At 54.2% G+C, this 12,378-nt stretch overlaps 1 protein-coding gene across 6 annotated transcripts in view; it reads right to left on the bottom strand.

Annotated features, from left to right (window-relative positions):
- The window catches only part of Ttc13 (tetratricopeptide repeat domain 13), a 67,197-nt gene that overhangs the window by 22,891 nt on the left and 31,928 nt on the right, over window positions 1-12,378 (bottom strand). For 2 of the 6 annotated variants that reach the window (XM_046432037.2, XM_046432038.2), the window contains exons 5-8: window positions 8,587-8,652; window positions 6,903-6,995; window positions 4,893-5,009; window positions 3,865-3,975 (exon numbers count right to left, since the gene is read on the bottom strand). The exons of 2 other annotated variants lie outside the window; for them this stretch is intronic. In XM_046432037.2, the coding sequence (XP_046287993.1) occupies window positions 3,865-3,975; window positions 4,893-5,009; window positions 6,903-6,995; window positions 8,587-8,652 (387 nt within the window). The remainder of the gene's footprint in view (window positions 1-3,864; window positions 3,976-4,892; window positions 5,010-6,902; window positions 6,996-8,586; window positions 8,653-12,378) is intronic. 2 more of the 6 variants (XM_046432039.2, XM_046432040.2) reach the window with 1 other exon arrangement.

Genomic DNA, 12,378 nt, shown 5'->3' with positions numbered 1-12,378 from the left:
AGCCAACTGCTAGCTGGGTTATTAGACGTAAAAATCAGCAGCCACATGGAGACGGGTAAGTCTCTGGGAATACGGAGAAGGGAACGGCCAACTGCACCTGGGGTCACCAGGAGAGGCTTGGGAGGAAGTGGGAGTGCAGTGGGACTTGGAGACAGGAGTATTCTGCCGGTAGGTGTGTGGGGCGAGCAGAGCATTTGGAGGGCGAGGGGGCAAAGGCCCACTGCGGCAGCAAGCGGGGCAACGCTGCCCGCAAGGACCAGGCGCCTCGGCAGGTGCAGCCCCAGTAGATGCCACCCCAGGGAGAAGGCTGCCTGCCAGAACAGGAGGGCAGCAGACAGAGCAGCCCAGCAAGGTTACCATGGCAGTCCAGGCAAGAGATAATGAAAGCTCACACAGTGCTCGAGGACAGGAGAGAAGGGTCAGGTCCAGGGGACGTGTTTGAAGACAGACACTGGGACAGGGTCTGGAGGCTAGGGGGACGGGGCGAGGGAGAGGAGGGCAGGGAGCCTGAAGCTGAAGAGCTGGGCGGACGCGAGGAGTGCAGGAGGAAGGACAGCCGGGCGTGTCCAGTCCGAGTGCGTGTGGACACCTGGTGCGGTGCCCAGGAGGCACCTGCCGCCCGCTCCACTTACAGCATGCGTGGACGCCACAGTTCTTCCAAGTCTGAGTCTTTCCAGCTCCTAAGAGCCTTGGGTTTCGGGGCTCCTGTCTAATCACTGCACAGCTGGCTACCTCACTCTGCCAGAGAGGGGACACAGCAGAGTCAGGATGGTAAGCCACCAGGAACAGAGAACTGCGTTCAAACGAGTTGGTCTTTACATACATGAACTGGCCCTGAATTCATCTGTTTGGCATACTATTGTCCCACAGTCACCCACCTGATTAATTTCTAAATTGTCATTGGCCTACTCAGACTATTTTTAGGATATAAAAACAGCTCAAACTCATTGGTAATGACCACTGAGAGTCAATACCAAAGGCTGACGGCCACCAACCCTCTGTGGTTGCTCACTGATACCAAGAATACACTCAGGCAGCTCAAAGTAAAGGTTGGTAAAAACAGTGGAGTGAATAGCATCGGACAGACTTCAACAGAAAGACTCTGCTCTAGTTTCCCTAGGAACATCCAAAATGCCTGAGAGCAGCTAAGTTGGCGGTTGTGAAATCTGTAAAATGACATTGCCTAATAGCTACTGTCCCATAGTCACCCACCTGATTAATTTCTAAATTGTCATTGGCCTACACAGACCATTTTGAGGATATAAAAAAAGCTCAAACTCACTGGTCCTTTCATCACTTTGGTTAACAAGAGAAACAGAAGCATCTGGACCCAATTCCTGCATTAACTCTGCAGTTTCACCACTGACTCAGGTTCCCCCTAGGTAACGGGGACAGCCCGGCTCCTTCCATGCCTCCTATACTGCTGGGACTCCTGTGAGGCCAACCTCCCAGCAGGTCTACAAGAATGCAGAAAGTGTCCCACTATGACTCTTGGGGACTTTGTGCTAGGAGCACAGACCAAAAACCTCGGCAGGACTGGTTCACAGAGGGGCTTCTGATGCTCAGGACATGAAAACCCCGTATCTGGGTCCTCATCATGCTGATCCAGAATAAGCTAATCACAGCCCTTGTCCAATCTGTAGTAGTGTGTCCGTTACAGTACTTCTCTAAAAATGTCACTTCCCGACAGCCTGAAGCCAGCTGCATAGTGCCAAGGTGAAGGGAAGTCAGCCGTCTGCCTCTGTTCACTGTGAAAGCACTCTGATCTTTAACAGGATGGGCTTCTCTACGTTTTAAGCTTTCTCCTCCTCCACGAGCCACTCGAGGGTTCAACTGAGCACAGTACTGTGGGTCTGGACCTGTTCATCTAAGGTGGCTGTGTGAGAACTGCAGGAGCACAGGGCAGATTCAGAACGAAGGTTAGAGTCTCCAGGCAGCTGCCTGAGTGCACCCTGACCAACAACTCTCCAAGCCAGTCTGTCTGAGGGACGCGACTCTACTGGAACCACCCTCCACTCACTGGCCAGGGCATGTGAGTGCGAGACACAGAATGTGCAACATCCTTCTTGGTTTTGTTTTTGTGGGATGGAGGTTATTTTTCCAGAATCTATACAACCTCGACTTCCACAGGGAAAACATTCATAACGACACCCGATTCCCATTTAGAGTTCAGAGAGCATTTTTCACACACAGTACTGTACTCAGTCCTCAGTCACTTCAAGGGCGGACAACAGGACTGTCCCTGCACTTTAGATGTGGAAGGATAGGCTGGTAGAAGGGTTCAGGAGCATGGCCTGCAGCACAGCTAAAAGCTTCAGAGCAAGACTTTCCAAGGCCAGATTCAATGCTGTACTTGAAATCCATTCATCCGATCCTTTTTGAGAACCTGCCGCATGGTGGGCCCTGTCCACAACACTGACACCAACACATGGCTCTGCACAGGGGACTCTGCCCATCCCCACCACATGCACAACTGCCCCTTGGTGTGGCAGGTACAGAGGTCTGCCGAGGCCTGCAGGAGCTCAGGTGCATGCAGCCCACGCCCTCTGTGCACTTCAGGTCTTCTCCAGGGCTTCCCCTCTTCCTGGATGCCTCCTCCACAGGTTGCGGGACAGGGCTCTGCTGTGCTCTCCAGGAGATGACGGCAGGAGGTCCACGTTGCTCAGTGCCACACGATGCTTCCTCCAAGTACAGATGTGGGACCCACAGATACAGAGGGCCATGTGTGTCGGACTCTCAAGTCAACAGAACTGCTTTCAGTGACAAAAGGCATGTTCTGTTTGCCACAGCACACGCCTGCCCTGTGCTGCTGCCAAGTCGCAACACAGACCCCAGACCAAGAGCCTTCCTGCCGCCCTCCGCCTCCCCCCAGTGCCCTGTGGTCCTTGAGCCACACCAGCCCAGCAGCACCTTCCTCCTGCTCCCAGAGCACCTCAGCAGCTCCTCAAGGCCTCCTCAGGCACAGGGGACACCACCAACACCCACTAGCCGGTCTCTGTCCCTCCTCACTGTGGCCGCCACAATCCTAAATCTACTTCCTAAATCACAGATTTGGTTCCAATTATAGATTTTCCCCAAATCTTCAACTCATAGCTCCTCTGGGTTCACAAGCTTCAGTCAGAATGCTCAGCACAGAGCCCAGGCTGAGGCCTGGCCTCCACTGACGCCCACCTGCCTGTGCCTGCTCTGTGCCCCTCACAGCCCCCAGGGCTTTCTCCCTGTCTCCCCCCAGCTCTGCGACGCACTCCGAGAGTGCAAGTCCTACTTCTCCCTCATCACCTTGTATCGTCTGCCTTTCTGCACCTCCAAGGACCTCGCTGCTACAGTTTGGAACTAGAATGTGCCCCAGTCTCCCATGCTAGAGGTGGGGCCTTTGAGGGGTGATTAGACCAGGAGGACTGGCCCCATCCATGAATTAACCCGCCAGTGGCGGAAGGGATGACTGTGAGCAGGGCCTCTCTGGAGCAAGGAGGTCACGGGGGCACGCCCTAGAGGTTTATCTCCTCCCAGCCCTTCCCTTCTCTCTGCTTTCTGGCTGCTAGGAGCTCAGCTCTCCGCTACCACAATGTTCTGAGTCAGCTGGGGCCCCAGGCAATGGAGCTGGCTGACCAAGGACTGAAACTCTAAACCCTAAGCCCAAATAAACTTCCTTCTCTCGGGTGTTTTGACTGGGTATTTGGGTCACAGCAATGCAAAGGTGACTGACACACTGGCACACAGTAGGAGCTCAATAAATATCAGACGATTTTCTAGGAGAGACCAATCAGACACCCGAGATGCCTTCTTAACATGTGTCATACTGAATTCCCCTGAAGCCCCTGTCCCTGCAAAGTGCAGTGCACCCGCGCTACAGAGCACCGTCACCTTGAGAAGCCCTCTGTGGAAGAAGGTCAGGCCTTTGTACAGCATGGCTGTGGGCTGGTTCCTGTTCAGCTCCAAGGACTGCTCGAAGTCCTCGTGGGCCGTCGCATAGTCCTGCAGGAGGGAGGGGAGACCGCGAGGGGTGGTCAGATGGTAGGATGCCTCCTGCCTCTGACAAGCACACTCGTCCTGCATCCTCAAGGACTCCACAGGGAACACTTCTTGGCCACACTCAGATCATTTGTTGGTAGTTGGTTATCATAGAGATTTAATTCAAGTCTTTTATCTCAACTACAGAAATAATAATATTCTGGGTACTTCTGAAATACCAGGCCGTGGGTCCAACCTGGCTCCTGCTGAGGCCCTTTTCACGTATCTTCTTTTCAACAAAAAGCTCTTATTGAAAGCACTACAGACCCACAAGAGCAGCGGTGGCACTCACAAGGTGCACAGAGGACGCTCCTGCCAGTCTGGGCTGCTCACGCAGAGCTGTACCGAGAAGCCAGGCGAGCTCAGGCCAGGCTCCTCAGGATGCTCAGACAGATCCACACAGCTGCACGCCCTGCTTCCCTTTGCTGGCGTCTGCAAGAGGAGCAGAGGCATCACCCTGAACCAGACTTCACCTATTCTTACCTTTTTCTTTTTAGGTACAGGATTGAACTCAGGGGCACTCGACCACTGAGCCCCATCCCTAGCCCTATTCTTTATGTTATTTAGAGACAGGGTGTCCCTGAGTAGCGTAGTGCCTCATTGGGTTGCTGAGGCTGGCTTTGAACTCATGATCCTCCTGCCTCAGCCTCCAGAGCTGCTGGGATTACAGGTGTGGCCACCGTGCCCAGCCTCTTCTTACCTTTTCTATCAGCTCACACTTTGTTGCTAACAGCTTAGAAGAGAACACGTGATTTGGATATGTCCCTTTGTCTACCAGGCTTCTGGGGCTGTGCTGTGGCACCGGGGTCTTACTCAGCCCAGGCAGATGGGGGCAGGAGAGCTCCGCTCAGCAGCACGAAAAACCGAGCACAGCCACTCACCTCGGAGATAAAGTACAGGGTCCCCCGGTGCCTGTACAGCCGGGCGGACGGCTGGAGCTGAATGGCTTTGGTGAGATCACTCACTGCTTCGTTAATTCGTCCCAGAGGGGACAGAATCTGGAAACCCAGAAAAGGTGATCAGCGCTGAGCTGATGCTGGCTTCTGAGTCTCCCTGACCACACACGCACCAGCTGCTCCCTCAGCCACGTCCTCTGAGGGTGCGAGGACCGAGAGCTGAGGGGCCTGAACCCTCGTCTAGTTGGGGCAGGCTGAGCAGCTGCAACCATAGTGACAGTCCTGACACTATCTCACCCTCAGCGGTGACTTTTCTTGAAATCTGACCCTTATTGCTGGGACTATATAAACCTTTCAAAATTTGGCAAATACAAATGAGGTTGTGAAAACTCATCTGAATGACAACTTCTATCATTAGCACAAGCAAGTCATTGGGCAGAGGTTACAGCACTCTGAGGTCTTCAGCTCTGTCCTCTGTGGGAATGGCAGCTGCTGACTGCCTCTCAGAGCCCAGATGCTGCCAGCCCCTCACCCATGGTCTGCTCTCATGCCACTTGGAGTCCAGTCGCTGTTGGGCAAGCTGACAGCACAGATGGCCAGCATCCACAGGGCAAAGGTGACTGAAGAGGCTCAGGGCACCAACGGGCACCGGCAGCCACATAGCAGGGGCCTTCAGCCCAGTGCTGCCAGCTGATCCATGCTCTCCAAAGCATCACAAGGGACAGGGGACGCGCCATCCCCAGCACTCAGTATGGCACCTGGCGCTCAAGGGCAGCAGTGGGCAGGCTGCACTGAGGAGGAACGGGCCTCCTCACTGGCCCAGGCACCAGGAAGCACACCTCCCAGGCAACCTGGGGCACAGGACAAGTGCTCCAGGGAGGTGCCCTGCCCAGTGAGGTGCCCTGCCAAGGGAGGTGCCCTGCCAACGAGGTGCCTTGCCCAGCGAGGCTGCTCAGGGAGCTTACGCGACACCAGTGGGGGCCAAGATCTGGCTGTGAGACCCACTCTGGGCCGCTCCTGCCCAACCGTGCTGTACAAGGAGAACAGTACTACGTGGCCATGATCGCCAGGAATGTTTCTGGATAAGCAATTAGTTCTCTATCAGGAGCAGGAAGCTCTGAAGCTGCCAAGTCTCAGCACCTTAACCGACTTCGCGACTCATCAGACCAGCGCAGGGTAACCCCAGCCGCCAGGCAGGGCCCAGGCCAGCCCTGCCCCCTGCAAGGCAGTGCAGCCGCTGGGGAACGACAGGTCACACATATGGGTGAGGAAGATACCACCTGAAACCCAAACCCCTGGCTAAATGCAAAACCCACTTCAAGAGAAGGGACCGTGAGACACTGAGCATGGACCCCACGGAGGAAGCTTCCAAAGCCCCGAGTACACAGTGCTCCTGTGCTTTCTCTCCCCAAAGAGGAAGCAGAGGTCTTTCTTCTTAGTCCAGCTATGAAGTCCCACCAGGTCAGATGCCTAAGGTCAGGTGTCACTCAAGGCAAACGCATCACAGGGCGACCAGGGGCCATGGCTATCTGAGGAACACAGCACACCATGCCCGGCAGCGCCCCCTTGTGCCCAGCACTCCCGCAACAAATCGGACTCCTCAGGTCAGGACACAGTCCCCCTTACCTGCTCTGTGCATCTGGGTAGGCAGGTCCTTCTTGTAACAGCCACAGGGCTTTACATTTCAGTTTGACCAAACTGTCACATTACGTTTTGTTGAAGTGTATCATGTACACCGGAAGTACATGTGCAACATGTCTGTAGTGATCACCGACAGAGGTAGTGCAGGTCGTAACCGCATCCCTTGAACCCTAAGCGTCACTGCTGAACGCTCAGTTCTCACTGCTCCAGCAACAGCAGCCACACTTACAGGCACTAGAGCCTCCGTAGGAAAGCCACAGGCGTAGGGGTGTGACAGTCACCGTGACAAGACAGTAGGGGAAGATCCAAGTTCCACTAACCCGATAAAGACAGGGAAAAAGAAACCGCACTCACTTCTGCTCGCTGCTCAAACACCTCTGGGCGGTCTGGTTCCAAGGCAATTACTCGGCTCAGCTCGAACAGAGCAAGCTCAGCGTTCTTAATGTCCTTGAAAAGGCATTAGCTGGGTATGAGAAAGACTGCGGCTGGAAAGCAGGTGGTGTTGTTCAGAAACAGACATGCACTTCATTTCTGTGTAACGACAGCACCTCAGCCCACTCCTCTCCCTTCCTCCACTGACCTGGCCGTCTGTCTCAGGTCCCGCAGGCAACAGGCTCCGCTTAACTGTAACCTACCTACATCTGGAACCAACCGACCTCAAGGACAGGCATGTGGGCACCCGTCTACAGTGCTGCTGACCAGTGGCCACAGGGGACAGAATGGGGCCAAGTGCCCATCAAAGCCACAAATCCAGAACCTGCACCTAACAAGGCCAGGGGAGTTCTCTTTAACCACTGCATATTACTTTCACATAAAAAGCATCATTAAAGAAAAAGCAAGCTGCATATCAAGATGCAAAATTTTAAAAGTTAAGAATCAGAAAAAAGCCTGTCTCTAAAGTTTCTTCCAGGGCAACTTCAACCCAGGGACTTGCTATCTGTGTTTGCAAGCCTGAACTCACTCTGGACTTCTGTTGAATCAGAAGTGCACAGATGCTGCATAAAATTTCTCCAGCAAGCCAGCATCCATTTAATTTTTTAATTTTAATGTTTAATAAATTTTAATTAAAATGTTCATGATTCAGCCAGGTGCAATGGCGCACACCTGTAACTTCAGCAGCTCGTGAGGTTGAGGCAGGAGGATCACGAGTTCAAAGCCAGCCTCAGCAAAAGTGAGGTGCTAAGCAACTCAGTGAGACCCTGTTTCTAAATAAAATACAAAATAGGGCTGGGGATGTGGCTCAGTAGTCAAGTGCTCCTGAGTTCAATCCCTGGTACCCGTCCCTAGAAAATGTTGATGATTCAGTATTTTTAATGCAAAAGTTACAAAAGTGGCATTTACCCCTCAAAACACATTTTCATATTAATATTTTTAGTAATCAAAAAAAAAAAAAAACCAGGAAAGTTTTGTGCACAGTGCTCTAGAGTGAGAGTCCAAGAGTGGAGTCTCAGGCCAGCTCCCGAGGAACTCCAGTCTGCGGACAACGATGGTCACCTGGGGCTGCTCATATGAAATATGCATGGGGTAGCTTTCCTCAGAGAAACGTGGACATCACTGATGGCAGCTAAAGATACCACACTGTGTGAAAAGCATGGAAATATAGCATGTAGGACTGGGCTGCGGCTCAGCCTAGAGCGCTTGCCTAGCATGTGTGAGCGCTGGGTTCCATCCTCAGCACCACATAAACAAGTTAATTAAATAAAGGTATCATGTCCGCCTATAATTACATTTTTTAAAATATAGCAAGTAAAAGTAGAGTCTGCTCACTCAACCCCCCATTCTTTTATTCAACCCCCTGAAATACCTGGAAAGCTACAGCTCTAAGTCCTGTTACCCCACAAGGCCTCCTCAGCTCCCGCTGGTGCTCTGAGGTGCACCTGGCCCCGGCTTTTCCTGGGCTTGGAAGGCCTCTGGCCATGGGCAGACCACCCACTGCCCTTTCACATGTGTCCCATCAGCTCAGTGGACAGAAAGCAGCTGTGGCAGAGGCTGGTGGGGGTCGGGCGGGGGCTGGGCAAGCGTGACTACTCATACTCACATGTAGGCCCTTCTTTCCATAGGCTATCCCTCGGCCATAAATTGCACTAACCAGATCAGGCTCCTCCTAGTCAGACCAAAACAGAAACACGTCAAAAACTATAAATGAAACAAAAGAAAAAATCAGTTTCTGCTTAAAGCACGTTATTGCCTCAAGTGGCCGCTCTCCTTCATGCTGTCCCACTCCTCAGTCTGCAGCCCGGACCCAAAAAGCCTGTCTTAGCCTCACTTGAATGAGATACAATACAAATTTTGCACTGAAAACCCACAGGGAAGGCCAAGTTTCTCGCACAGGAGTCTCACTCTCAGCCACTCTGACAGCTGCTTGTCCTGGGGAGGAGACGAAGGCTCAGCAGGAGGGCAACGTGAGGGGAACAGGAGGAACTCTGCAAGCTCTTTCCCTGCCCAAAGGGAAACCTCCTGAGGAGGCGGCAGCAGCAGGAGGGCAGGTGTGCAGCGCCCTGTGGGCTCCTCTGGCCTGAGCGCTCCCTGCTTGCTGGGAGCCCTTCTCACAGGCCTCCAGTCCACAGCCAGCCTCTGCAAGTCACACCTCTCTTCTGAAGCCTTTGCTACAAAGTCCTGGTCACACTCCTGAGGCTGAGAGTCTTAGCTACACGGGACGCTCAGTTTCAAACCTGAGGCGGGCGATGTGCTGGTACCAGAGGGAAAGAACACATCAACCTCAACCAGAAGCCAAAGGAGAAGGAGAAGGAGGGGCTGCCATGCAGGGAAGCTCGCTAAAAGGCTACTCACACAGGACAAGGACCATCGGTACCAGGGGCCAACGGCACATTACAGCCATAACCTCGTCAGCAGACTGGCCTATACGGCTTATGTACCATCACAAAACCTCGACCGAGCGATTCCAGGTGCTGGCTTCTGGAACCTCAGTAGACCCAGCCAAGACAGGCCCGTGTCCAACAGCCCACCCAGAGCTAAGCACCGGCTGCCTCTTCAGACGGGGCTTCACGGTCGTCAGCTTCTGGTGCCACTGGCACTGCTCCACAGAGCCTCCTCCCCACACGGAAGCTCTGACATGTGGCCACTGCCACTGCCACACAGAACCTCCTCCCCATACCGGAGCTCTGACGTGTGGCCACTGCCACTGCCACACAGAGCTTCCTTCCCACACACAGAGCTCTGACGTGTGCCCTGTAACGTTCAGGGAGATAGCACATAGGAAACCTTGCTGTTTGTGGAGGGGAAAGACGTCCAGGCCACAGGCCCACAGAGGCATGCAGGACTGCTAACTAATGCAGCGCATAGGGAGGCTCCCCAAACACTTGCCACTCTCCAGCAAGCGGTCACTAGCATGCTGTATTCCTTTCAGCTATTTAAAGCACACATTCATTCATCCACAATCAGAAAAAAGATGTGTTAAGCAATCTGTGTATTTCAGTACAGGAAGCCTAGAGGATGAAGAAAAACACAGAAAGAGACGGAAAGGCTCCCTGTGACCCTGCCCCAGGAGGCACTGCGAGTGTGGGCAGAGGATGGGGTACAGAGACGGCGGGCAGGGCGGGCAGGATGCAGGCTGCCTCCCGAGGGCGCGGAGGACACTACCCTCCTGCTTCTCAGCAGAAATTCCTGCCATATGACGGACGGGGCCCAGAACAGCACCTCGCCAGGGCGGGCAGGACACGAGCTCACACAGCCCATCGGTGGGAGGACATCTCCCTGGAGTGAAGCCTGGCTCAGCTGGTATTAACCTGAGCACAGGTTTGTCCAGAGGAGCAAGAGACCAGTGAGAAGAAGGTCTACGTACACAGCACTCCACTGCGGGCACTGCATCCCCAACACCTGCCGCCAAGGAGCCTGGCCACAGCCCTCTCGCCAGGCAGCCGCAATGCTTTCCCACCTCCTAAGACTACACGGCTGTTCTCCAGACAGGTTCCTGTGTTATCCCCACAGGTGGGACCTGAGCTTGCCCCCCCCACACTGACCAGTGACCTTTCAAGCGCCCACTACAGGACATTCTGCACTACCAGTGCACACATGCATAGTGTCACACACACAGCAGGACACGCTGCTCAGCCATCGCAGCCTTGCTTTCTGACCAGTACAGTCTGATGCTTCCCATCCTGAAGGCCCCTGTTATTTAAAAACACCAGAACCCATGATTTAAGTATCAGCAAGGCCATGCTGTGATGCCCTGTGACGCCACTGGTGGCTGTCCACCCAGTCCTCCTCCCCCACTCCACGACACGCTTCAGAACCTTGCCCCACTCGTGCATGGGACATCTCACTCACAGCCTCTGCCCAATGCACCTCTCCAGACCCCTTCTAGATCCCTGGGAGGCAAACAGGCTTTCCTTTCACTTCTGCTGCGTGCAGTACGGATGTCGGCACCTCACTCCACGCTCTCTCTGGCCGCTGCTGCAGAAGCAGGGTCCATGTGCGAGACTGCCCTGCAGAACCCTGAGCAGGACCGTGAACAAAGCCCCAGAGAAAGCGAGGGAGCCCTGCTTTCTGGGAGCACAGCCAGACAGCCACACCAGAGACAGTGACACAGGCAATGAATGGTGCTCCTGGAAAACCAAGACCTAGACAAGGTTAGGAAGGACTTCCCATGGGAGAGACCACTGGGCTGGGATCGGGGGGTGAGGGGATCCTGCAGCTGTGCAAAAATGCAGGAACTTGGGGAGCACGGCCGCTGGCCCATAATGTGGGAGCAGGGGCAGGAAGGGCGGGAGCAGGGTCTGAGCACTCCAAACGCACCTGGGGATATCCAGCATGTGCAGGGGGACAAGGCAAGCCCAGCATGTGGTCATCTGGCAGTGGACAGTGGCCTGGGTGTGGCAGTGCAGGGAGGGCAGCGTGGTCTGTGGAGACCCTCAGGAGGTGCAGAGTGTGTGGGGCTAAAAGAAGCAGGAGACGGGTGAGTGCAGCCACAGACCCACTACCAAAGGAGGGGGCAATAGGGAGCCCTGCGTGGGCCTGAGAGTCACAGGGGCACACTGATGTCACACCTGCCACCGCGACTGCAGCATCCTGACATGATCTCTTTGTTTTCTGTGACGCCTGGCACACAACAGACCTTGCCATGTGGAGTTACCATTTAGCAAGGACAATGAGAGTGCATCAGGCAGCTAGGAAACCCTGATGAGTGTTAAAGGGACACCAGATCAGAGTCCACCCCACTGAGCCAGCTCTTCCTAAAGGACAAGCTGCAGGAAGGTGGCTGAAAATGGTGGGGTACAGTGAGGAAGGAAAGGGAAGCACAGGCAGCACGAGGCAGTGTGGCCAGTGAGCACTAGAGATGGCCAATGCTGAGCCTCTACCCCATGCTGATCCTCCACCAACCATGCTGATCCTCCACCAACCATGCTGATCCTCCACCAACCATGTTGAGCCACCCCAAGCTGGGCCTCCACCCCCAATCTGAGCCTTCACACCAAGCTGAGCCTCCACCAACCATGCTGAGCCTCCATCAACCATGTTGAGCTACCCCAAGCTGAGCCTCTACCCCAAGCTGAGCCTCCACTGTGATGGCCCTGACAGTTTTCCACTGAGCACATTTGGGCCTTTTGAAAGTCTACACTAGTTGCTCTGTGCACGCTGCTGACCCCTGAACTCAGCCCCGGCCTCCCTTCTCCACATGCAGCCCGTGGTTAAGCCCTCCTGAGCCACAAGGTCTGTTCCTCACACACTGAACAAGCTCCTGCAGGTGCCTCGAAGTGTGTCTCTACTCATTTACTCTGTCTTTTTAGATTTTCCTAACAGCACAGAGGATGCATAAGAATTTTGGCTGTTATCCTATTCAGAGTCTAAACTGTTCCTAAATTTATATAAT

The sequence above is a fragment of the Marmota monax genome, unplaced genomic scaffold, assembly GCF_021218885.2.
Source record: "Marmota monax isolate L192 unplaced genomic scaffold, Marmota_monax_Labrador192_F-V1.1 WCK01_AAM20220418_F8-fsc00071, whole genome shotgun sequence".
In the NCBI taxonomy this organism is placed as follows: domain Eukaryota; kingdom Metazoa; phylum Chordata; class Mammalia; order Rodentia; family Sciuridae; genus Marmota; species Marmota monax.
Note: the sequence above shows the minus strand (reverse complement) of the source record. Positions and strands in the feature narration are given on the sequence as shown.